Source organism: Sinocyclocheilus rhinocerous, unplaced genomic scaffold (genome assembly GCF_001515625.1).
Source record: "Sinocyclocheilus rhinocerous isolate Xijiao unplaced genomic scaffold, SAMN03320098_v1.1 scaffold1874, whole genome shotgun sequence".
Lineage (NCBI taxonomy): Eukaryota > Metazoa > Chordata > Actinopteri > Cypriniformes > Cyprinidae > Sinocyclocheilus > Sinocyclocheilus rhinocerous.
In genome coordinates this window covers 798,524-826,182 of record NW_015626862.1, presented here as the reverse complement: position 1 = coordinate 826,182, position 27,659 = coordinate 798,524, and the positions used below count along the sequence as shown (strand labels likewise).

The 27,659-nt window shown below is 35.6% G+C and overlaps 1 protein-coding gene and 1 non-coding gene across 2 annotated transcripts; both read right to left on the bottom strand.

Annotated features, from left to right (window-relative positions):
* LOC107716708 (intraflagellar transport protein 172 homolog) lies at window positions 1-27,196 on the bottom strand. Its single transcript, XM_016523232.1, has 48 exons — window positions 27,058-27,196; window positions 26,661-26,804; window positions 26,402-26,514; window positions 25,977-26,016; window positions 25,815-25,880; window positions 25,659-25,738; window positions 25,236-25,323; window positions 24,901-25,115; window positions 24,686-24,809; window positions 24,309-24,404; window positions 24,021-24,182; window positions 23,531-23,584; window positions 23,262-23,365; window positions 22,459-22,544; window positions 21,106-21,218; window positions 20,851-21,018; window positions 20,414-20,550; window positions 19,906-20,013; window positions 17,389-17,473; window positions 17,148-17,240; window positions 16,717-16,794; window positions 15,838-16,086; window positions 15,570-15,648; window positions 15,308-15,428; window positions 14,261-14,405; window positions 14,061-14,150; window positions 13,523-13,620; window positions 13,164-13,299; window positions 12,892-13,008; window positions 12,640-12,782; window positions 12,382-12,475; window positions 11,676-11,740; window positions 10,815-10,995; window positions 10,047-10,144; window positions 8,903-9,032; window positions 7,835-7,933; window positions 7,454-7,563; window positions 6,873-6,936; window positions 5,168-5,254; window positions 4,961-5,077; window positions 4,714-4,824; window positions 4,484-4,603; window positions 3,061-3,156; window positions 2,685-2,744; window positions 1,650-1,748; window positions 1,397-1,550; window positions 843-934; window positions 1-550 (listed from the first exon to the last, which is right to left on the bottom strand). The coding sequence occupies exons 1-48, from the start codon at window positions 27,094-27,096 to the stop codon at window positions 461-463; spliced, it is 5,238 nt and encodes a 1,745-aa protein (XP_016378718.1). The 5' UTR covers window positions 27,097-27,196; the 3' UTR covers window positions 1-460.
* Window positions 27,197-27,396: 200 nt separating this feature from the next.
* trnaa-ugc (transfer RNA alanine (anticodon UGC)) lies at window positions 27,397-27,468 on the bottom strand. Its single transcript has one exon. It is a non-coding gene; the product is annotated as a tRNA-Ala (tRNA).
* Window positions 27,469-27,659: the final 191 nt, after the last annotated feature.

Genomic DNA, 27,659 nt, shown 5'->3' with positions numbered 1-27,659 from the left:
AATAATTCTGATTCATAAAATATGGACATAATATCTGATTTTTATTTCAGCTGATTATTCATTTCAAATATCCTCATACAAATGTCCACGAGAACACTGACAATCTTTATTTTATTTTTTTTATTTAGTGTTTAAATATCAAAATATCCAACTCATATGAACTAGTGGAATATGTATTATAGTTACATATTATATTCAAATGAAGATATATTCAAAGGCTTTCTGCAGTCAAGCATATTTAACACACACATTAAATGACCTTCAGGCACTGGCCTTATGATACTTCAGCTATTAAAAAATGGCCAGGGAATGATGACCGAGAAGTGAACATTGCTTTTGGAAAAGAGAATGAAAAAGGCTTGTTAAATGTTCAAGCAGAACAGCTGGGAGGTGAATGCGAAGAAGTGAAGATCAGGATGACGACAGATAGAGAAATAGATATTGTGCACCTTCCCCGATCTTAGTGGAAGGAATATCCAGCTGACGGGAGACCTCCGCACCACTGTGTGATAAATTTCAGCACATCCTGACATTCTGGACTGTGAGTGGTCTAAAGGGTGAAACAAAAACAAGCAATCATGATCAAAGCGACCCCAGGCAGGATGGATGGGACAAACTGTGAAGTAATGCGAAAACTGCAAATGCACCAACAAGGATAAAAAACGATGATGAAATACATCGAAAGAGAGCATTTACATTTACTTCAACAAAACACACTCTAGTAAATTCAGTCCTGAGTGTTAACTTTTGATCAAGAGAGCAAATTAATTATAAATCAAACGATTGCGGTGTGATTGAAGACTAATTGTGAAAGCTCAGAGGTAACAATGACTAACTTGTACCTTTGTAGCCATCAAGAATTTATTCCAGTCATCTTTATTTGCTGCCATCCCTGGTCTTTTGAACTCAATTTTATTGCGCAGGACAGGGTAACCTGTGTTCCAGACAAAAAGAAGAAAAATAAAGAAAGTTTTGTGTTTTATAATTACACACTTGAAGGGGACAGCTCACCCAAAATAAAATTCGGTCATCACTTACTTATCCTCAAAACTTTCGTTCTTCTCTGATAACACAAAAGGAGATATTTTGAAGAATGTTTCAGCTGTTTTTGTACAATGAAAGTTAATGGAGTCCAAAACAACACTGGACCCCACTGACGGTCAATACATGGACAAAAAACATGAAAAAAAAAAATATCAAAAAATATCTTCTTTTGTGCTCCATAAAAGAAATAAAGTCATTCAGGTTTGGAACGGCATGAGGATGAGTAAATGACAGAATTCTCATTTTTGGGTGAACTGTCTCTTTAAAAGAGCCAGTTCACAAGCAATTTAAAGGAAACATTGCTTCAACTCCGACCATCACACCAGACTGTCTTTTGTGCAGATTGCCTCACCTGTGATGACGCAAGGCAGGGACCGGATGCCAGAGCCGACTGCCACTAGGGAAGCTTCGTACGTGCCTCTCTCATCCTTCGGCAGCACCTGCTCCACCCGCTGGTCCATGGACACAGTCAAAACCCATTCCCTAATCTCCTCCCTCTTCTCCACCTGAACCACAGCCAATGGGAAGAGTTTACTCAAAGTGTAAAAATAAATAAATAAAAAAAATACACAAGCACCTGTGCAGTGTTTGTGGCAAAGGCTTACGGTGACATGTAGCTTTGAAGGTACAGGGACCTCAAATGGGATATCGGTATCCTGGAAGTCTGTGTGATCTAAAGCATCCAGTGTGCCCTCATCTATGCCCTGTAAATTTAGAACAATTGCTGAAATGAGGTAGTTTAAAGAATGTTATTAAAAAAGGTACAAAAAAATAGCATTTGAAGGAGTAGTTGAAAGCAGTAAATTAATTTATAAATGTTAATTTTGTCCATTCCATTTCATTTCCACTCTGAAATCAGCACTGTTGTTATAAATATCCACTTTGGTTATGTTTAAAGCTCACATAAATTAGTTTTAGATCATTAGACATGACATTATGGTGTCTTGGAAGTCTGTCTGAAACCAGTTTCCTTAGGAGGTACAATACCATTCAAAAGTTTGGGGTCGCTAAGATGTTTGTAATGTTTTTTAAAGAAGTCTCTTATGCTCACCAAGGCTGCAATTATTTGATCAAAATGCAATAAAAACAGTAATGTTGTGAAATATTATTACGATTTAAAACAACTGTTTTCTATTTTAATATATTTTAATATAATTTATTCATGTGATGGCAAAGCTGAATTTCTGCAGCCATTACTCTAGTCTTTAGTGTCACATGACCTTCAAAAATCATTCTGATATGATTTGCTGCTCAGGAAACATTACTTATTAACATCAAAGGTGAAAACAGTTGTGCTGCTTAATTTTATTTTTTTTTCTCCAGAAAGTTTTTTTTTAAGGATTCTTTGATAAATATAAAGTTCAAAAGAACAACATTTATTTGAAATATATATTTTTAACAATATAAATGTTTTTACTGTCACTTTTGATCAATTTGATCCATATTTACTAAATAAAATATTTCTTAAAAAAATCTTCATGACCCCAAACCTCTGACTCTGTAAAGTCTGTACATTCAATGAATAACTGGGCAGTGAAGCAGCAAGACAGCTGTCTTTTCAAGTGATTTGTAATGTTTAAGTTTGTTTCATTTGAAAGATACTCATTAGACTGCACACACCAACAAAAGTCTTTACTTACATCAGCCAGATCCAAGAAGCGGTTAAGAAAGATAAAAGCCATGTTCTCCCATTCCACAGCCTGCATGAGAAATATTCATCAGTGACACGCAGAACTGAAGCAGCTCAAATTAAAAATGAAAAGTTTAAGAAATATATATTTTTAAAAACTCCAGAAAGAGGACACATCGCGCTTCGTCTTCACAATGCGAGGCAACTTGAACTGCTTTGCGAATCAAATTATTCACATGTGCTGTGAGATCTTACTGAAGCAAACAGAGGAGAATTAAGTAAATTTCCCAGAGCTCTTAGCTGCCATCCTGTTCTCTGTCCCACATGAATGGTTGAAGCAGCTATGTGAGTGTGTGTGTTTGGAGCTGGGCTCACTGTGAGTTCACCTTGGCTGCCAGGCCGGCCTCATAAAAGGCCTTGTCAGCTGGAATGAGCTCGGTGTGCCTCAGGAGAGAGATGGACAACTTGGCCGCCACAGAACTCTGTAGAAAAGTAAACACATATGCAAGATTACAGTGACACAGGTAACATAAAGGTGAAGTGTGTAATTTTTTTGGATGTTAAAATACACTCTCCTGTCCCAGTTTATTATGCCAAGTCAACATTGGCTTAACCGAAGGCATGACATTGGGGCTGGACTATCTAACCAGGGGACTGTGCATTATTTTTCCAATTATGTTTGGTGACATGGACATTACACATTTGAAAGACAACATCACTGACAACACTTTTAACATTTTTCTAAATGAAAATTCTAAACTTCAGCGGGAAATAATGTGGGACAGGGCTTAAAGGAACACTCCACTATTTTTGAAAATAGGCTCATTTTCCAACTCCCCTAGAGTTAAACAGCTGAGTTTTACCGTTTTCGAATCCATTCAGCCGATCTCCGGGTCTGGCGGTAGCACTTTTAGCTGCAGCTATGCAGGCGCAATGATATTACGCAGCGCCTGAAAATAGTCCCCAGCTAGGTAACTTCCAACAGAAGACACGCTCCCTGTGCAAGCAGGTGGTCACACGAAAATGAGCCTATTTTCAAAAATAGTGGAGTGTTCCTTTAATAGGCATTGATATTATTGGTTAATATTTTTCCTCAACTTACAGCCATTTTTACATCAGCAAAAAAGTTTATGCTATATATTGATGAAAGATTATGAAAAAAAAATATTTTTCTAGAATAACAAGAACTGATGATGGGCTATAAGACCAGAGATATTTGCAGTAGTGAACATTGTCTGTAATTTCACACTATTATTCAAAAGTTGGGGGTCATTAAGATTAGAGAATTATTTGATCAAAAATAGAGTAAAAATAGTAATATTGTGAAATAATATTACAATTTAAAGTAACAGCTTTCTATTTTAACATATTTTAAAGTGTAATTTTTCCTGTGATTGAAAAGCTGAATTTTCAACAACCATTACTTCGGTCTTCAGAGTCACATGATCCTTCAGAAATCATTCTAGTATGCTGATTTGCTGCTCAAGAAATTTGGTGTTGCTTAGTAGTTTTGTGGAAACCATGACATTTTTTCATTTATTTTAAAAAATGTATGTATGTATGTATTTGATGAATAGAAAGTTTAAAAGAACACCATTTATTTGAAATAGAAATATTTTGTAACATTATAAATGTATTTACTGTCACTTTTGATCAATTTAATGCATCCTTGCTGAATAAAAATGTTAATATATTTCAAAAAGGTTACTGACCCCAAAACTTTTGAATGGTAGTGAATAAAAGGGTTTATGTAATATCAAAATGCATATGCAATACCGCTTGCATATCTGCTGTGAAGTATATACACACCAGCTGGTCAATGCCTTTGGCTGCAGAGCGGGTGGCGTAATAGTGAGCAACCAGCAGCATCTGCTCAAACTCTTCATGGGCTGGAGAATTAGCTTCTGAAGACTTGGTCAGGTTTTCACACTGCACGGCACAGAGATACTGTAAGATTCACTATTTCCTACTTGAATATAGAATCAATACTGACTAAATAACTTCCAAAGTGTAAGCCACCATAGTAAACCAGAGCTCACCAGCAGTAGAAGGATGTCCCTCAGATCGGCCCACATCTGATAAGCTTCCGCACAATCCCGGTCCCTTAGGCTCACTAGCTCCAGGAACATCCGCTTGTAGATGTTGAAGTTCTACAATAAGGAAGGGAAGATGTTTCTGATGAAATCCAAAAGTCCCTATGCTTGAAGGAGATGTATCATGTATGATTTGGGTTTCTTTCGTAAAATAAAAGAGTTTGATTTATTATGCAGACATGAGTCCACGTACCTGTGAATAAGCTGGCACGCCATGCTGGGTGTAAAGGTTGAGTACTTTCTCTGCCTCACCATCTTTGATCAGGTGAGTGGCATACAGAGCGATGTACTTGTGCAGGACCTTAAAATTCTGTTGGAGAAGGATAAGGCAGATACTCTGTCAAAATGTTGCCCTGTTTCCACACGGACATGTCTGGGGGGGGGACACATGAATTGGCACCTGTTTTGAGGCTGTGTCAATACATTTCTCCCACTGTCCTCTCTCAGCGTACATGTCAAGGGCAGCCACCACATCTACTCCAACCAACTGATTGAAAATAAAGGAAAGCTATTAGAACAAATTGAAATGTAATACGATTAAAATTATTACTAATAACCCTACAAATGTTAATAATATTAATAATATAAAAAACAACTATGCTAATTATTATTATTAACAATTGTCTTTTATATGATCCTTAATAATATATTTAAAATATAAATTAATATAAATTATTATTATATGAGTATAATTAAAAGTATAAAATATATGAATATTAATAATATCAAAATAAACCATGTTAATTATATTTATAAATATAATAAATGACCGTGACAATTAATAATAATAATAAGAAGAAGAATGATTGAATGATTTAATTGAATACTGATAAAACTATGGAAAACTATTAGGACAAACTAGCATTTAAAATAATACTACTAATTATTTTTAAAACTACTAATAATTAAAATGAATTAAAATGTATGAATAATTTGCTAATAAACATTAACAACATTAAATCATAACAATGACTGTAATTATTATTAGTATTATCATTAATAATAATAATAATAATAATAATAAGCCTTTAAAACAGCTTTTCATGGCCTACTGCCATAATGTACAGTCAAAAAGATGAAAAAACAACAACATGTTTCTTCTCATTCACACACAACATAATATATGATATAGCACATTCTTGACTGGCTAAATTTTATTATGTAAGTGTACATTAAACTAGTTTTCTCCATAACATTGTGTTTCTTTTCAATAAAATGCCCTGACCTGCATCATTCCGTGATTGTAACCAAACTGCCAGTGAAGCATTGCAATGAGAGGCAAGCACTCACATCAATTTGGTGACTCATATCTGTTATTCTAAATTGAATAAATCCAATCGTCTCCATTTTTCTCTCCTCCCAACAATAACTGAAAAAAGTACCAGAGCAGGAGAGCTGCAGTCTGCGGTATTATGTTATGCTCATTTAATGCATTCTTTAACCTCAACTTGTATTGCTAGGAAATAGATTTATTTTGTTTGAACAGATTCTGACAGCTAGTAGATCCCTGACATTTTTAGCCAAGCTGCTCACGTGGGCGACACAAGTTCAATTAACAATCCTGTTCCCTTTTCGCTCACCCAAGGAGGTCTACAATACCTGGAGAAAGCTATCTGCTAGCATTCTCATTTAACTCAATGACAACTATCCTGAGTTGTGATGTCAAAAGCAGCAGGCGGGGAAAAAATAAGTCAATTTCATGCTTTTAGGAGTCCTCCAAAATAAAATCAGCCATTGGCAAAAAATTACTACAATATAACGATATATTCAGATTTATATTCAGCTTGCAGTACATGAATAAATGTAAGTTATTAAAATAAATAATATGAAAATATGAAATAAAAATATATGTTTTTTGGTTTAATAAAAATAAATATAGCTCAGTTGCCTATTCTCAATAGTGTAGCAATGCTGCAATCATTTTTTTTCTACATTTAATGCTAAGATTTTTGCATCCATTATGATGTAGTTCCAGCATCTACCACCAGGCTAACTGGCCAAGGCTAAGCAGCCAAACCTTGACCCATCATTTGAAGTCCTCTCTGAAATATCTCTATTAATAAAAGAGGAAAAAAAGACAAATTCATTTGATAAGGTGAACTTACAGAGTCAACTTTGCCTTGATTTTTCAGGTGCTCTTTGTAGCGTTTGTCCACATATTCCTCCAGCCTGTGAAGAGAGGAAATGTCACAAAACCTCAATAATGGCAAACTCTTATAGAGTGACGTCACGATATTTTCAATAAGACATAAATATTTATTCTTTACCAGTCAAAGGCGTTTTAGGAGGGTGTGGACCAGTCTTAACTTTTATAAAGAATATCTCTTTGGGTTTGAGACTTTAGTCTTTGCAACTTTAGGGATCTTATCTATTCACGAACAGCTTGTAACACTCCAAAAAGAAAGGAAAACTTGAAATCGCATCATATGACCCCTTTAAGAATACACCTCATGCAGAACTGGAAAACATTTAGACTTGATTCCTAAACCTATTTTTCTGGCCGTAAATAAAAGACAGTCAGAGAGAAACTGCGAAGGCCATCTGCACCCCTTCGGCCTCGTGTTGTCGTGCACTGCATTTGTTGCACTGAGTGATTTTTCTGACAGCGAGAGATTGATTTCACTGCCTCCCTCTCACATTGTTGGCTGTAGCGTTGTTAGGGGCGACCAGTCTGCTAAGGGCTCACCTTGGATCGAGCTCCTTGGCCACTCTTTTAGCTTTGTTCCATTCTTCTCCCTCAATGAATGCGTCTATGGCATTCTTAATGAGGTCCAGGTTGAGGTAGAGCTCAGCAGCCTGAAAAAAAACAAAACATTTTGTATCTCAATCGGTCCATGGCTCGAGGACGCACACATGGGCACACAAACACACTGAAAGCACTATTTCCTCTTGGTGTGCCACTCTCAAAACACAATGCTTTGAAAGAATAAAAAGCTTGTATTTTGGGGGGATTTCTCAGTATTTGTGCACAGAATTGCATCTGTGAGGAAAATAAAAAACAAATGTCAAATGGAGAGTTTTATATACTGAATGTGATTCTATACCTGAAAAAATAAAAGAAACATACCTCGCTGTACTTTCTGAGCTGAATCAGGCGTGGCCCGACGACCTGACTGACTTCCACAGCCTTGTCATGGGATAAAAATTTAATGGCCAATTCTGCTGCCTGAAGGACATGAAAAGATGAAAAAACCTTTGTAAAAACTGTAAATGCAACAACAAAAAATTAAGCACTTTAGGTGCATAAAAACATTTTTCATGTTCAGATATTTAATGTTAACAGAGTAGCTCTCTAATGGATGTACACAAACAAAAGTCGGGTTTGTAGTTAATCTAGGTCGAAAGATCAGTCTTCTTTTTCACAATTTAGAATCTTCAACACAAGCATTTAAAAAAAAAAGAGTAGCTCTCTAATGGATGTACACAAACAAAAGTCGGGTTTGTAGTTAATCTAGGTCGAAAGATCACTGTCTTCTTTTTCACAATTTAGAATCTTCAACACAAGCATTTAAAAAAAAATGTCCTTTGTCTAATATACTGCAAACAGTATTCCATCTCTGCCGATTGGATGAAAATTTATTTTTGCAAGACCTTCAAGTGAAATAATAAATTTAAACACTCAACATACTCTGACTTCAATGGGAAAAAAAAGATTAATCAGTAGAAATTTAAGAGATGCAGATGAAAATGCAATGTCTAGTCTTAAATTCACAGGGTAATGTGAACATATGTGAACCTCTGTCAAAGAGACATCTTTGTTAAAATAACCAAAACTTTATGATTATGCAAAAATAAATATAACTTAATCTATAATTTTAAAATATAATTGTATTGTCTAGGTTTCTAATAAAAATAATAACAATAAAATTCTATAATAATATTCTCTCTCTCTCTCTCTCTCTATATATATATATATAATGCAAAATTCCCGGATGCATGGAATTTCTATTAAAATTGACTGGATTTTGCATGTGAAAGTTTGTCGAACTTAAATCATACTTGCTGACACACTGCTAAAATAATGAATTTAAACAGATTGAAAATATTATAAAAAGAATTTACTAGGAAATAGTGCTCTTTATGAAGTTAGAGGACATGGTGACTGCAGCCAGGTGGCTCTGAGTCTGGACTTTACCTTCATCCAACACTTCATCAGCAAGTCCATGTTAGATGAGTCTTTCACTTTCAGATAGCAGTCGACGGCTCTGGCATACTCGCCTGTCTGTTCCCACTCCTGAGCTTGCTCAACCATACCTTCCACACCCCTGTAAACACACACATATACAGTATGTTTATTTCTCATAGACTTGTAAGACATGTTTACCATTTCCTACTTTCCTTCTGTCACTAGTGATGTCGTAGTACTCATGGGAAGAAAAACACTCACTGCTTTTACAGTAAGTACTATCGTTTTATTAGTGCTGGCTAAATAGTTTGCAGTTCATTTTACTGTGAGAGTTTTGAATAAAGACTTGAAACCCTTATTTATTAAAGGTCTTCAGACTTCTGTACTTCAAATCCTGAGACGGCTTGGTGGTTAATGACCGTGAAAGCTACATGAAAAACCTCCAGCTTTAAAATATCCAGTACCGTGTTTAGAAATGATGGCTTAAAAAGTTAACTGAATTTCACAGCTGTGAAGGCAAGCACTCAGCCACTTTCTGCTTCATACTGCTGTACGTAAGGCTCAGCGCAATAGACAGGCAAAATAAAGCCACATGGCTGAAAGGACACACATCCTACACCTCTGCCTTTGGAAAGAAAAAAACACCTTTGGGATCATAAAGTGACCAGCAGAGTCAATTTATAAGGACAACATGCCAAGAAAGTTCAGACTCTTGATTGAAAATAGGTTAATGATACAAGAAGCCTATATTACTGCTGAGTGGGCCTTGAACTGACTATGCAAAATGTTTCTCCTTTTCTTCCCAGGGAAGACAGCGAAGAAGCCTTTGATGTTTTCCCACAAGTCATTAAAAATAGGAAAATTATCAGTGGAGACGGATTTGCTGCGTGTCTGCGCATTAATGAGCTGCTCATTATGGATTTAATTTAGGGTAAAAATCTGCCATGTTCTAATAAAGGAGGAAAGCCAAGCAACGAAAAGAGGATCCAAATGTAGTTCAGAGCTGCTAGTTTTTCTGCACAACTGCAGAGCCCTAGTTTCTGAAGAACAATAAACAAGGGAGGGTTTTCTGATACAGCAAATGAGACATATGAAAGTAAAAGCAGGAAAAAAAGAAACAGACAGTAGTGGAGTTAAAAGAGAGTTCTTTTACCAGTTGCCCTCGCTTTCATATTCCTTTTGAAGGACGCTCAGCTTGCTGGGCAAATAGTCTTTACAGATCCGCATTGCATCAGTCCACATGCCAGCATCCTGGATAAGAAAATATGGTTCTTCAAAGCCTGCATAACTTAATATTCATAATTAGCTAATAATAAGAAATCTTACATTTGCTCATACAAAGCTTTTTTTATAATATTCAAACTAACAATTTATGAAAATATAAGTGTGATCAATTTTGTCTTTTGTCATTTTAAAGTAATTTAAAGTTATTTTAAACATTTATTGGTGTTGGCTCTACTCCTGTCATGATTTATTTTTTTTATTTTTTTTATTCATTTAAAATGTAACATGCTAATTCAGTTCAATTAATTATGTTTTTTTTCCCAGTGATTGTGAACAATGAATTGAACTTTGGGAGGGTTTTAGAGTTTTACAAAAAAAAAAAAAGGTAATTGAAATGAATTATAAAACGTCTCCTTTTATGTTTGACCTAAATCATATGGGATTCGGAACAACATGAGTGTGAGCAAATTACACTTTTGTGTGAACTGTTCTGTTTCTGTAAAACTGAAACTACAGAAAGTAGCTGCCCTGATTTTTCTTAAAAATGTTCATAAAGTTTCAATCTCTGTGCTATTTGGTGATGTTTACTACAGCATGGTTATCTTTAAAGGGCATCAAATCCATGATATTCTACAATGAAGAAGACTTGTTTTACTGTCTATGTACAGATTGTGTTTTAAGGATTGAGGACTCTTACTTTGTAGTATTTAATAGCTAGTTCAGGCCTTTGGGCCCTGAGCAGGAAGGCCTCCGCTTTTTGGAATTCCTTCTGGTCAAAACAGAACTTGGCCTGGCTCACTAGAATGTCTGCCACACTTTCCGGATCATGAGCCTCTGCCACCCTCTGGGCATTACTCCAGTCCTTGTTATGGACGTGCCTACAATAGAAATAGACACACTGTCACCCATATTTTAAATATCATTTTTAGAAATTGATACTATGATACAATGTATATACAATGACCACATAATAAATCATGAAGTCAGCTGGATTAAAGATACTGAAAACCATTACGCAAATCCAAATAATAATTGAACAAAGTGTAGAAAAATATTATTATTCCCTTTTTTCATCACTGCAAAGCTCAGTTAAGAGTATTTTTGTGTCATGTCTTGTTTCCAGTGCAAAAATATATGAACATCCTCAAAACTAGATAAATTAACTTGCATGGGATAAAAGGTAATATTAGGATAGAAAAATAAGCAATTATTTTTCTTACTTCATTTTTTTAAGCATACAGTAAGCCTCAGAAATTTTTGTTATATTTATATTTAAAAGAAAAATAACAACTTTTTAGATCATTAGCAATATGATTTCTTGGGAGTCATGAGATCATCTTTAGCTGCCAGCATACCACTCCTCCATGAGATCTACAAATCAAACACTCTCAATACCTGTGCCACCTGCTTCCAGCTACTCATTGCTTGTAATGTGAGAAAGTGCAGAAAATCTATCAGTAATCTATGCACACAAAAATACTGAAGCGATGCAATCCCCCCTATAGAATGGTCTGTGTGTGTACTGGGGTAGGACAGTGTGATATAAAAGCTCACTCACATTAGCACAGCCTCCTTGGGCTTCCCGGCCTTGATGAACTCAGTCTCAGCCTCATTGAATTTGCCCTTAAAAGTTAAAAATTACAATTATGCTGTGCACCATGTGATCATTAATAACGAGAATAATAAACTCTGGGTCTGGGTATTAATAATAAGAATAAAAACTCTGTGCGGGCATGTCTTAGAGTAAGTGTAGAGTAATATGTCATAATAAAAAACTTTAATACAACAATATTTTCAAAATGTCATAGCTTTAGCATTCTGCAAGACTACTTTGATTACACATTTCTGCAGTCAGAGTGGGAAATTTAATTTAATTTTTTTGCCCACTAGATACAATGGCTGGTGATTGACATATTTTTACCAACAAATTTTTGCCAATTTATTTATATTTGTTATTTTATAAAACTATATTGTTATATAAAACATTATTTTATTTATAATTATTATTTGTGTTTATGTTTATTATATGAATTGAAATAAACCTACAGAAAAAATAACTTACAAAGCAATAAACATTTAATCTTCACACTAAAGTCTGCATTATAAAGACCAAATCAGACACGAAAAGTGAAAAGACCCCAGTATAATTTGCATTCACAGCCCCGACCTTGAAAGTGGACCATTTTAGTTGTCTTTGTCTATTTCGCATTCACAGGCGTTAACTGTGTAGAAAAAAAGAATAATTTCTCCCCAGTTAGTTATACCTGGTCCTCAAGGAACATGGCATTTTTAAGATGAATATCAGGAATCTTCGGTTTCATTGCGAGTCGGGCCAACTCAAATGCAAAGTCAAATGTGCTAAAAAAAACAAAGAGTGTTTCATTATATGGTAAATATAGGCCAGTTTGACTATATGCATTGGTTAATTGTTATCTGTATGCACTAATTATACCTGAAAAGACTAGAAATCAAAGGACTGAAAACCACTATTAAGTCCTAACACTGACTTAGCAGAGACTTACAAGTTATCAGCTGCAAAGTCAATGGCGGTTTCCAAAAAGCCAAACTTGTTGAGCAGTTTAACTGCCGCCTCTCCTCCAAGACTTTTTGCCCACAGATAGGCCACTTGCTTATGGGCACTGGCTCCTCCATGGGTCTTCGCTATCTGTTGCAAAGACATGCAGAGGAACTATAAATGTTTAAAACTCTCTACATTCTACATTATATCAACTCAAGTATTATACTGTATAAGGCCATGTAGTGTGCACACACACCCGATAAGCTTCCTCCCACATATCATTGACTCTGTACATGTTCACAGCGGCTTTCCAGTCTTGACCCTCTAGGTAATGATACTCCGCTTCCTGAAACCTGGATTCAGCCTCTAGCTCCTGTTACAAACACAGCACACAGCACTCAGACCATGTGAAGGATCTACTGAGCAATAACAAGACAAAACTGCACCGAAAGAGACTTGGGTCAAATGTGTTTCGTAACTAAATGTGAATAGGAATAATAAAAGAATGGCCCAAATGTTCTCTTGAACCTTGGCCAGGTGAATGTGTGTTTCCTGCAGCAGGTCTTTGTGATGAACAGCGACTAAACGGATCATATCGTCATACATTTTGTTCTTCTTGTACATGGTGATGGCCAAGTCAGGTTCATCTACTGTGGTAAAAAGCCTAAAGACAGAGAGGTACATTTCAAATATGTGAAATGCAAAGTATGAATTCCAGTATGAAATGTGACTGAAATCTCAAACATGTTGACATTCTATTCAGAGTTAAACATTTTGTTTTTGTCTTTAAAAAAGAAATGAATTTATTAATTATTATAAATTAACCCAGCCAAAAAGGTCAGATTAGAAAAACAACAGTGTGTGTATGTGTATGTGTATGTTTTTACCGTTCGGCTTCTTTGTACTTCCCCTCTTTCTCTAACTCTTGTGCTCTGCTGATGTAGAGGGCAGACACATCCTCTTGTGACATGCACTTCACAGCAAGCTGTGTCGGAGACGGACAGAGAGAGAAAAAGAGAGGGGGAAAAATTATACGTAATAATTCAAATGTAAATTGCTGATGATTAGTAATAATTTAAATGTAAATTATTCATGATTGTAATAAAGAAACAAAATAAAAACAAGTTGCAGTTGTGTTCGAAGCTTTCATCCATCCAATTTATAATTACTACTACACACTGATTTGCTAGCATGTTGCTATGCAATTGCTAGAGTGTTCTTGGTGGTTGCTTATTGGCCAAAGTCAAAAGAGGCCAACTCAAGTTTTATATACATGTCTCAGTTCTCTCTTTCAATGTAAATCTACTGAATGGGATCTAAAGCATTTAATCATAAACAAAAATACTGGCCCTAAAATATACAGTTATCATTAATGAATATATAATTTATCAGTATCTTTGCAGAGAGGCATAATGTGACGCTGACCTTATGAGCTTGCTCCCATAGCCCAGCCTGAGTGTACATATCTATAGCATCTTTAGTATGATCACCCTTAACAAATAGACGTTCTGCCACCTGTAGGTCAGAGAAACAAGATTAGCCAACACAGATTCAAACAAGATCATATTTTTCAGGAATGTGAGTCCATTTGTTAATATTTGACAGATGGAATGTATGCTTTTTACCTCAAACTCCTGTACAGAAGCATAGTGCTGAGCTATTTTCAGGTAATATTTGGCGGCAGTCTTGTCCTCCTGTTGCTCCAGTATGTGCAATGCTTTCTTCCACTGGCGTGCTGCGATCGCTGCCTCTATGGCCTTGGTGGAACGTCTTTAACAGGGAGGAAATTACAGAGTTGGGTAAGGACAAATAAAATGGTGCCTGGCCGTGTTTAAGGGCAGGTAAACCCAATAATAAACCAGAATGGTCACAGCAAAATTATGGTGCGGCCATCTCTGGGAAATGTTTCAAAGGTGACATGAAACAAATTGGAGAAGAAGGAACATTTGAAGTTTTATAAGGAATGAAAAGTATAACAAAATTAAATAAAAACATTACATTAAAACATTAAGTGTACACTAAACATCAAAAGTTTGGGGTCGGTAAGCTGTTTTTAATGCCTTTGAAAGAAGTCTCTAAAGCTTACAAAGGCTGCAGTTATTTGATCAAAAATATAAAAGCAGTAATATTGGTAAATATTAGTTTAAGATATTTTATAGAAAAAAATCATATATTTTAAAATGCAATTTATTTCTGTGATGGTAAAGGTGAATTTTCAGCAGCCATAACTATAGCTATAACCAGTATTCAGTGTCACCTTCAGTGTGATCCTTCAGAAATCTAATATCTAATATGCTCATTTGGTGCTCAATAAACATTAATTATAATTATCAATGTTGAAAACAGTTGTGCTGTTGCTTATTTTTTTGTGGAAACTGTAATATATTTTCAGGACTCTGATGAATAGAAAGTTTAAAAGAATTTGAGATAGAAATCATCTGTAACATAAATGTTCAAAAGAACGTTAAAAAACAGCATTTATTTAGTTAAATCTTTTGTAACATAATAAATGTCTTTACTGTCACTTTTGAACAATTTAATGCATCCTTGCTGGATAAAATGAAACTTTTGATCAGTGGTGTATACGCACCATTAAAATTAAACAGAAGTAAAAATGAAATTGAAATTTTTCAATTTCTGATCTCTAGAGGATTGTTACTTTAGAAACTCACCCAGCTTCTATGTAGTGGTTGATAGCGGCATCCATTTGTTTCTGCTGCACTAGGTAGTCACCCCACACTTCCTCCAGCTTTACAACTTCTGCAGGAAAGGCAACGCGAGCCAGATCCACCGCTGTGGAAGCACAATGCAATCAGCAGATGTCAAAGAAGGCAATGAATCTATAGCTCTGATGCTTTGCATTACAACCACTGACTTATTGTTCCAACTGTAATGTAACACCCTATTCTGATTGTTCTTACCAGCTAGACTCACCTTTCTTAAAAGCATTTCCCTTGCGGTAGCACTCCAAGGCTCTTTGATTATTTCTTGTCCTTTCAAACAGGTCGCCTGCCTGTTGAGTTTAATTATTATGAATAATTATGAATAATTAGAGGTAAAACTATTTCCCTTCAAATCTGCAAAACAATTCCATGGCAGTGACTTGTGCGAGTGGTTCTGCAACTCATTTCAAAGTTATGAATGCATGGAACTTAACAGTTGCCATTATGTCAAGCCACATTCCGTCACAGGTCAAACTCACCCTCTCATAAAACTCTCCTTTGATGAGTGCAGCAGTGATACGGCTGATGATGTCATGGCTTGATAAGAGCTCGTCTCTGCTCATGGCCAGGCAAGCAGCTTTGGCAGGAAGTCCTGCTTTCAGGTAGAGGTTAACAGCACCAGTGAAGTCTCCTTCATTCTCCTTTACTTCACCAGCTTTCTCATTCTGATTGGTCTCCATTAGGTAAGAATAGTAACTGTGTCTCAAATTGTCCAACTCTGGGTGGCCCTTGAAGGGATAAACACATTTAACATTAGTAAAAAGCTGATCATAGACAGCTGCTAAATGCAGATAATATAAATTGCAACTAACCATATAATTCTGCATAGTTAGTTAAGATGTTAAGTAACATAAAAAGGCTTAGCAACTTTTATAAGGGATGTGAAAATATTGTGGGAACATGGATAAATTGTGTGATATGCCTTCATCTTCAAAAACCACAAACAAAACTACACAAGTTAAATGAAAATATGACCGAGACAATGGAATCACTCAAAATGAATATAAACATGGTTTGTGCTGTCTATAATATGTTTTGTGCTGTGAATTATTGACTGATGGCAGCATGAAACCATCAAAATTCAAGAGACATTCAGAATCCAGACAAATTTTGTACACTGTTGCAGTTCATGGTAATAATGCAATGTTACACAGTAATAAACTGCAATGATTGATTTTACGGACATTTTGTTTACTTGTGTTCAACAAACAATTCTGGTTCCATGTTGGATCACTACTTGAGTTCCAATGTATCTGGGCAAAACCTGTTGAGAACCCCTGTTTTAGGCTAAATAAAACAAAAAATGTGGACTAGAGGATATGAATATTTATGATATTGTATGTAAAAACAGATATTACCTTTGCCTCTGCCACTGCAATACATTCATCCCACATGTGAAGCTCCTGGTACATTTCCATCACTTCATCCACTGCATTCTGCAGAGTTACAGCAATATTACTTGCAGGAATCGAGATATAACCATCTAAGCTCTGTTGCTCCTACGTATGAACTGTCCAATGCCATTTTTGAACTCAATTGGCAAATGGATAAAGAAAAGCAGTGGCAAATGCTTTTTTTTCCCAAAATGAACTTTAAAATCAATAATAATTATTTTACAATTATTTTTAATTATTCATTTTAATGTAACTTAACATTTCATTTTTAATTAAATAATTAAATGAACAGTTTTAAAACAATTTTAAAATTTTACTAGTTTACTAATTTAAAAATGGTTTTATTTATTTTCTTTTCAATTTAATAGTTGTAGGTATCAGAAACTATTCTTTACCTGTTCCATGTAATACATCTCTGCAAGTTTAAAGTTCTTATCCAGCATGGCCAGTCGTGCTTTCACCTGGTAGTGGTCTGTACCATCACCACCCTACAGGAGAGGATATTAACAATGAACTGTAAAACACATAAGCACAAGTACAACAACAAAAAATGTACATTCTACAAGTGAACAGACATACTATTAGAGATGCTACAGAACCTGTCTGTCCTTCCAAAAAATCGTGTGCACTACATACATATTCCTTTGAGACTGCATCTGCAATTTTGTTGGTCTCATTTAGGAATCTGGCTTTGGACACATCCCCAAGGGCTGCAAAACACCTGCGGAAAAACCCAACCATCAGCCATGTCTAAAATGTCTAAAACATTTTTAAAAATGTCTAACATGTCTAAAAGTGACAACAAGCAAAGGGGCAGCAGGAAGAGTATCCAGTCAATTCTTTCATTTGCATTCTCATTCACGGTCAGACCACTTTTTATCTGAATGCTTTATGCAGATAAGCCTATATATAACATACCAATCCTGCATTATTAAAGCCCCTCTATTTTAAATTCCAGCTTCAAACCCTCTTAAAAATGCTTATACAGTAAAAGGAAAACTCTAAACATTCTCACTGCCTCCTAAAGCGACTGGATGCCTTTTTAAGAGGACCATTGGTGATTAGTGCTAAAGCGTTTATCCTCCCTCAGGTGAAGGGGTTTTGCTCTTTTGCACCAGATTACACACATTTTTCTTTAGGCAGAAAATTATCTGAGACACATTTCTGCATTTAAAATGTAACACGTAGAGCAGCTGTCCAGAATAGTAGCTTTCTTTAAGGTTCTTTTGACTAATGCTTCTAACATGCATTAAACATTCACTGCTATATGCAAAATGTAATTCTTTCCTTAAATGGAAATATTGCTGTCTTTAAGACAGTTTTGGGGTCTTTGCCTACAGAACAATTCAGAATATATTAAAGCATCATACATTTTTTGTTTTATTCCCCGAGGTCAATTTATAATGCAATTCAGTTTATATATATATTTTTTTATTTATTTTTTTTTTTTTTATACAAAATATACTTGGGCAAGATATTTTGAGGACAGTGTGCCTACAGTAAATACTTTCATTTCAAAGGATCAAGGAATATTACATATTTATAATATGACCCCTTTAAGAATGTATTGTTACTTTGCTGATTCTATGTGTTTATATTTAATTGTTTAGTTCTTCTGTAGTGCCAATTAGATACATATTAAGAGCAAATTAAAAAAATAAATAAAAGGCGCAAAAATAAATGCAGCAATGCTATTAATAGAATGAAAGAATCGTTAAGAAAGACAGTAAGATTATTGTGTTTATGCAATCATGTGAAAGGTGTTTTTCTATTGCCAGTACAAGGGCTGTAAGTAAATGTTTATTTGCACACGTCTGCCAGTATCTGTGCTGTCTTTGAGTGTTGGTAAACAATACACAGAACATTCTTCCTTGGGTTTGTTAAGGTGGCCCAACAAAAATGAAATTATTTATTTAATGTTTAATTTATTTGAATTTAGTTTTTTTTTTATACAAAATATACAAAAACAGTTTTATGTGACCACCCTTTCTCTGACAGCATCCAATCACTGCAGAGGATCCATTGGTGAGCAAGTGATGTAATGCTAAATTTTTCCAAATCTCTTCTCAATGAACAAACTTGTCTACACCTTGTGAACTTGTGAACTATTCCTTTAAGATTTCTATGGAAATGGCATTTTCACCTGTGAAAAGAGTCAAATATGTCAAATATGGCTTTTAACTGCCCCAATAACAGCCAGAATTACCTTTTGACACATTGGTGACATTTACATATAGGTTGTCATGTGTTAATATATCAATTATATCAATCAATTATTTTTGAACTTCTTGGGCAAGATATTTTGAGGACAGTGTGCCTACAGTAAATACTTTCATTTCAAAGGATCAAGGAATATTACATATTTATAATATGACCCCTTTAAGAATGTATTGTTACTTTGCTGATTCTATGTGTTTATATTTAATTGTTTAGTTCTTCTGTAGTGCCAATTAGATACATATTAAGAGCAAATTAAAAAAATAAATAAAAGGCGCAAAAATAAATGCAGCAATGCTATTAATAGAATGAAAGAATCGTTAAGAAAGACAGTAAGATTATTGTGTTTATGCAATCATGTGAAAGGTGTTTTTCTATTGCCAGTACAAGGGCTGTAAGTAAATGTTTATTTGCACACGTCTGCCAGTATCTGTGCTGTCTTTGAGTGTTGGTAAACAATACACAGAACATTCTTCCTTGGGTTTGTTAAGGTGGCCCAACAAAAATGAAATTATTTATTTAATGTTTAATTTATTTGAATTTAGCAAATATCATAATCAACTGCACTGCAAATCTTTGCTGCGTACTATGCTGCTTCTTTAACACATTTAATGCCATGTAAGAAATTTGTTGCCTATAATTGCAAGTATCCAAATATTGAATGAGATGACCCTATGTCACTTTTGCAACTTTAAAATTGTCCCACTTGTAGCTTAGGACGACGGCCCTTTGTAAAGTTCAATAGAGGAAGTTAAATTTAAACAAATTATGCTGAGATGATTTGTAAAGGAATTCAAAGAAACTACAAGATTTTTTAAATTCAGTTATACTGGTTCCTAGTTGTCAAGGTTAGACACTTGATCTGGACAGCTATGCTGAAGTCATCGCAGCAGTAGCTGAGTCATAGAGGTGGGTGGACTGTCTTGCTTGTCTAACCTCTCAGCAATGTGGAGCTGTTGTGCCTCTAGGGAGAGTTTACTCAGAGTTTTCCACATGGCCTCTGTCTCTGCCGACATCTCCAGGGTCTCTAGGAATGCTGTAGCTCTGCGCACACACACATACACACAAGTCCAGCTATAAATAAGGATACTTACATAATTTAAAGGGATAGTTCACCTAAAAATGAAAATTCTGTCATCATTTACTCACCCTCATCATGCTTCAACATCATGTCGTTTCAACCCTGCATGACTTTCTTTGTTTTGCAGAACATAAATGTTGGTAACCAAATTGTTCTGGTTGCCACTTACTTTTATTGTATGAGCAAAAAAAAATAAACTCTTAATTTCTCAAATTATCTTCTTCTTATGTTCCATGAGAATGACACAATTTTCATTTTTGGGTGATTATGCCATTTTAAGCAGCACAAGTTAAAAAAACTAAGCATAATTGAGGTCTAATCCATGGTTATTGCAGGTGGCTGTGGTGTTTTTTTTTTTTTTACCTGTAATAGTCACCATCATCAATGGCTGTGCCAAATTCAATCAGCCCTTCATCCAGAGTGTAGGAGACAGAGTTAACCCCTTCAGTCACAATGACTTCAGTTTTGCCATTGGATCTCTCCAGATCTACAATGTCGCCCTGTCGCAATGATTAAACACACTGGACTCAAACAAGAAACTGAAACAATAAGGAGCAAATAGGGTGAACATGGATGAGACTTCTCTCAAAAACATAAAAAAAAAAATCTTACCAACCTAAAACTTTTGAACGGCTGTGTATAGCAAAACATTTTCTTCATTTTAAACAATAAGTAGTGGTAGTGCGATTCTTTGCAATTGTTTGCGTATTTAACCAATTTGAATAGTTCTTTTAGTGAATCAGGTGCTTAAACAACATAGACAAGCCACGTAAATAAAATCACTATTAACTTCAGCTCACCTTGAGGGGAAACATTGTGACCCTCTCCGGGCTGTCGATGGTGTACCAAACGCACAGGTTTCCTCTGTTCTGGGCCACAACTACATCACTACCCGGTACCCACTGAACATAAGGACAGAAACTCAGCATGGTGTTCTTCATGCTACTCGCAATGTCATACAGGTGGAGCTGAATGTGGAGAAAAAGACAGAAGTGACAAGTCATTCTGATTTTATTAGTGATATTAGAGCTTAAATAACGACGTTCGACCCTTACCCTGAATTTCTTGTCCCTAAAAAGCAGTTTATGCCCCGTTTCATTCAGCTCCAGCCAATCTATCTTGGAGTCATGGCTTATAGTGCCCAGATTATACCCACCCACCAGGTCCACTGAGAAAAACAGGAAGAGAAAAGGATTATGGGAGATGAATGCACCAAATACCAGATGCAGATTCTTTTCTGTTGATCCAAGGCCAGAAATGAAGCATTCTAGTTAAAACTTTTAAACAGTATGAGGCTTTTAGACAATGTTTTTTAAAGAACAGATGAAGTATTTTCCATCCAAAAAAGAATTCTATAATAAACAGAATGATAAAAATTTGGAGATGGCTGCCATGAACGTCACCGTACACACTTGTACACAAAGACATGCAGCAAAAACGGAGGCACTGCCGTTTATACAGATCCCCAACATACGTGCCCTAACAAAAACAAATCAATGAGTCTTTCATGAATCACGTTCTGTGAAGTTTCCCTGCTTTTCTGGCTCTTTGTTCACAAATAACCATTCTGATGGGAAGCATCACTTATGGAGGAGGGCAAGGGGGGCAGAAGGAGAGGAAAAACACTTTCCAATTTGCACTTTCTGAACAGATTTTAAGCACATGGATCAGTGAGGGGGAAAAGCACTCTGCTGTCTGTCAGAGGAAAATAAATTGGATGAAAGTTGTTTCTCATTTTCACCACCTGAAGAAGAAACAAGGCAAGCAGGACAGAGGGAGCATGCCAGGACTTAATTAACACAGGAAGTGGTCAGAACCGTGGCAGATGGCTGGCGGTAGCCGGTGAAGGAGAGGGCCATGACGATGACACAGTAGGGTCGCCATCTAATTGAAAGGTAACGTCTGAACCTACTCAACGTCAACACACCTTTCTACTGTCCCTCAAATGATCCTCTCTCTGTGGAATCAAATAACGGGTCATATGGAGAAGGTGTCCCATTTAGAGCGGAAACAGACAATTATGTAATTAATTCCACCGATGACATTGTTTCATTAAGCTGTTGATGACAACAGACTGAGATTCCTTTATGAGCTACTGTGACTATAATTCACATTTTTGCATTCGCTCAATAGGCTAAATGTCTAAATTAATCTTAAATCACATGGGACATGCAAAACTGAGCTATCAGAGCAGGAAGACATGTGATTAGCTTTAAAATAAAATGATGTCATCCCTAATTACCACCTGAAAAGCACAATAAAAATACATTTGAATTGGATACAATTTGGTCACTCAAAATCTTAAAACATTCTAAAGTTATTTGACTGTATTCTGTATTATAATTATTTCATTTTGGTAAATAATTAAGAGATCATATCCCTGTTGGAAGTACTGGGCAATAACTTACCAATGGCAATAGTTTTGATGTCAATGAGGTAAGCCAACTTTTTGTTGTCCTCCACTCCCCTCTGCCTTCTCTCATTCAGACGCACACTGCAAACACAAACACACAAACCGAGGAATAAACACTTCCTGTGGGTGCTGAGGGACCTGTCAGTGCTCCATCAAGAGGAACCAAGCACTGCATTCTGACAGCACCTGACAGGCTTTATACATGAATGCTGATTTGTGATGACTAGGTCTGCTCACTAAGAGCCAGCTGTATGTATCAACAGCATAGAAGTTTTCAGAGCAGAATGACAGTACCAGGACTAATATGAAATCGAATGTTAATTACGCCATCTAGCGGCCAGTTTTAGACATGACTTTTGTGGGTAATGTACCTTTGCCTGTTATCTGTACAAAAATATTGTTCACTATAAAATTATGTGATGCATTAAGTGTTGCAACATATAAAAACAGGACGAGCCCTAATCGTATCTATATTTGTAAATTATTATTAAATGTAATTATTAGTAAATTAAATATATCAAATTCTAAATCCTATATACATTATTAGATTACAATTTTTTTGTATAATATTTAATATTATAGAATTTCTTGCTTGTTTGAAGTTTTGGAACATCCATGCTTGAGTAATTCCTTTTCCAACATATAATTTATAACATTACATAGGAAAAGTCATTACAAGGCAAAGAAGGTTTTTTAATTTTTTAATGAAGGATTATAAAAAACAAAAGTAGTAAAAAAGTAAATCATTTTGCTTTTATCTTGGCTTTTGCGTTCCAAAGTGTTTCCAAAATAGCAGACCTGATAAGGTGTGGGTTCATAAACTCCGTCCGAACAGATCCCAGGATTTCATTGCTTCCATATTCCACCAGCGCCAGCTCTCCAGCATTGAAAATCATGCACACCTACCCAGAAATATAGCAATTTACAATTAGACAGCAAGGACTTTAATTATATCAGCTAGGGCTGCATGATTCATTAAAACCAGTCGTTTTCCCTTTGCACCATTCTCATAAACGACTGAGGCATCTTAATAACACACAATAATACAATAAAAAAATACAATGTACCGTTTCATTTTCAAAGAAAAACTTTTCATTTCCCCCAGACCCCTGCCACGCCACCTGTAATGGGAGAGTGATGTTGTTTATTGAAGTACAACACAGTCATCAACTTTTGCTTTCCACTACATTACACAGAAAGAAGAAGAGGCAGAGAGACACCGCAGCCAAGGCCCTTCACCATTATCCTGTTTGTCACACTGAACTTTCTTCCAACTCCCATAAGAGCACTTTGGAAACTCAATTAAACATGGATTAACACAGTGAACCATGACAGCCCTTGAACTTTTAATTAGACATTTTAAACCTTGGTCCACCCGATGGAGGCATTGACTCGGTTACAATATGAGAAAACTGGTTTAGAAACATTAAATACAGACTGTTTTATCTAAACAGAGACTTTAATACAGACTGAATGTAAAAAAACGTTCTAACAGAACTATATAGAAGAAATAAAGCAACTGTAAATAATCAAACAAGTTCAAACTAGACATCCTACCTCACTTAGTTTGTTGAACACCAGGTCACCCAGCAGCAGTGTGTCAGAGGTGTGAGCCACAAGATATCGATCCTTCCCCATGACTTTCACCTCATCTATCTCATAACCATACTGAGATTTCAGCACCACTCGTGTGCCAGTGGACAAATTCTTCACAATAACCTGAGAGGGTTTAAGAAACAAAGTTTCAGAACATCCAGTTTGTAGGCTGTAAACAAGATTAAAAATAAGAGTCACTACTGAAATGAACGGAAATTTGCATTTTAAATATCTACAAGTATTGCTCACTTGACTTAGTCCTACGTATGTCATCTCAAATTTGTTCTTGTAAATACTCCTCCGAAGACAGCAGTCAAACAACTCGACTCCTCCACACAGTGTGCCCTGCAATTTAGAGATGTATTTACACATCATCTCCACAGCCCCTCAACTGTCCTAAGTGGCAAAACAGCACCTCAACATCATTGAGCCACTGTTTCTTTTGTTTTTGTTATCCCGCTCATTTCTTACCAAATTATAACCATCTTGGAGACAGAACTGTATATGCGGGATTCAGTATATTTGCAGGATTGGTGTGCACAGGTTTCAGTACATGAACAGAATTAAGGTGTTCTGAAAATCTCTGAAGTTCTGAAATCTTTCTAAAATTGGCCACCCAGACTGACCACAGAAAGCCGAGAGCCGTCTTTCTTCCAGGACAGAGCTGTGATGGTGTACAGGTTTGGAATCTCTTTGGGAGAAGCTTCATCCCAGACGCCTTTTCGAGGACTCCAATTGAAAACTCGCAGCCTAACGAAAAACAATTTAGCATAAGATATATATCATGACATTGGCAAAACATTTTTGTTTTCTTTTTAGTGTGTTGAAACAACTCTCTGACCTGTCATAGCTTCCTACGACTATGGACTGGCCACTGGGGCTACATGCTGCCACTGTAAATTCCTTTTCGGAGCGATCTCTGCTGTAGTCAAATGTCTGAAGCACGTGGCCCTCCTTTCCATAGGCCACAATCTTCTTATCGCATCCCGCCACAATTATGCTGTTGGTGCCCCATGCCAGGGCGTACGGTGGGCATGCATGAGTCAACAGTTTGCCCTTTCAACAATCAGAGCAAATATATATTAAATAATCAGTCTTTTAAGCATGTGAATATATAAAATGTGAATTATATTTTATGGTATAAATACAATTAAATATAATAAAGCAGCTCTTTACCTGAGATTCCCCAGATCCTTCATCATCAACAAAGTAGCGAACAACCGTTCCATCTGCATGACCCGAGAGGATTCCCTTCCCTGAGACACTGGGAAAGTGGCCCAAGGGAGATAAACAGTCTTATCCTGAAATGACTAAAACTTAAATAAAAATAAATTCAAGCTATATAAAAAATATAAAAATAATACAAATGTAATGTAGAAATCTAAAAAAATTTAAATAAAAATGATAAAAGCATATAATACAATTACTAAACTTTAAACTAAAATTAAAACAAAAAATATTAAAATAAAATCGCATTCACAATATGAATAAATCCTGTAATAGTATATAAATAATGCTAAAATAACACAGTAAGCAAACCAGAAAAGGGTGCTTGGACAAAGAAGCAAGAATCATAGGGTCAGGATTTTAAATACATACTTTGTCGTTAGTGAGACAACATAAGAGTCTGTTCCATAAATTGTGGAGGACTTGCTTGTTTTTGTATTGGCTTGACGAACCTGCATTTGACATAAAAACAAAAAAGTGAATATTTACAAAATAGGAAATTCAGCTTAAGGTGCAAAGCATACTTACTTTTCCCTCTGCTAGTCCAAATATTATTGCATGCTCCGATGTCCAAACCAGACATGTTACAGCACTCTAGAGAATAAAAACTGTTAATGCACAAAATATATGGCAATGCTGCCTAATGTATATACGTACGCTGCCTAACGTATTTATCATAAAAATACTTACTGTTTGAATGAATTTGTTGCAAATAACCTTTTTATCTCCCCTGGTACAGAAAACATCATATTAGAAATGTAAAATAATACAATTTTGGTTATGTATCGCTTAGCTTTTCACCTCAAAATACAACTAGCAGTATGTTAAATATGATAAACTTTTTATTCAGTTCTAAATTGTACACATTTATTTTGTTATATGCAAAGTATCATACAGTACATGCATATGGATGCATATTACACAAAAATCAACACTTAACACACACTATATAAAATATAGTTTATTTTATGCGCTAATACATTTATCCCAGTCCTTTATAGAAGCCTATGTTTTATGGATCACAGCAGATTTTGATACTTGAAAAAGCTGAAGACTCAGCCTTAATTAAATAATTAATTAAGCCAGAATTACTAGTAGCGTTCTGAAGTACTTACCACTCCTCTCCAATTTTGTAAACAAATATGATGTTGTCTGTTTGAGCCACTGCTATCTTGGTTGAATCAGGAGAAAATGCCATGGACTTGACCACATAGGTTTTCTTTCCATACTGCAACAAATGACAAAGTCATAGCTTTGATATTCATACTGGAATATCTTTTCCTGACGTACTAAGAAATTACATTTAGCATTGGCAGAATACAACATATATTTTGAATATTTAATATTCAGTTCAATAATTTACTGATAACTTACTTTGGGGTCTGCAGGCTTTGTAGTAAATCTGTCTTTTTTCTCTCCCTGCTCATCATACAATATAACCACTCTATCAATAGTGCACACTGCAAACTTTGCATTGTTAGGAGCCCAAGCCATACAGGTGACTTTCGCAGCTCCATCCTAAAGAAAAGACATTACAGATACAGACAACACCATGTTCAATGTCGCTTGCTGAGATTTAAATAACATTCGGAATGTGATTTCTACTGTTTCTTTGCACAACGTAAAGGCATAAGCCGAAATCTGGCAGGATACATAAGCATCCTAGTGTTGCTAAGCTAAGAAGCGTTATCATGCCTACAGATAGCGGACTGCCAAGAGCTAACGTTAGTTAGCTAACGTCGCTAAATAATAACGTGGTAAATATACTTACCTGAGGAGTTAGAAGAGTCTTCAGATACTTTAGCTGCATTCTTCACTTTTATAAAAGATTCGGCGGAGTTAACTTATACGGACGTATTTCTTGATATAGCCATGTTGTCAGGCTGCAGACATTTTAGTAAACATAGCTTTCTCCCTGGTTACCGTCGCCAAGGAAAGAACGTATGACGTGGATACGTAGAACTACACGAGACGTGTTTGGACAAAGACTGGTTTAAATCTATGAATACCGTTCTTTTTTCAAAAATGTTTTTTTTTTTTTTAATAAAAAAAATAGTGTATGATGACAGTGTCTAATGATATATTGCGATAAATAAAAGAAAAACATTCTTGGAGATGCCGGGGATTGAACCCGGGGCCTCATACATGCAAAGCATGCGCTCTACCACTGAGCTACATCCCCTTCCTGTATCAAGGACTTATTAGAGGAGTATTTAGAATTAGAACCAACAGGACTTGTGTGCAGCTGTGCTACTTAAAGGGGTCATATGATGCTTTTTTAAAGATCATTATTTTGTGTATTTGGTGTAACAGAATATGTTGACATGCTTTAATGTTCAAAAAACACATTATTTTTCAAATACTGTACATTAT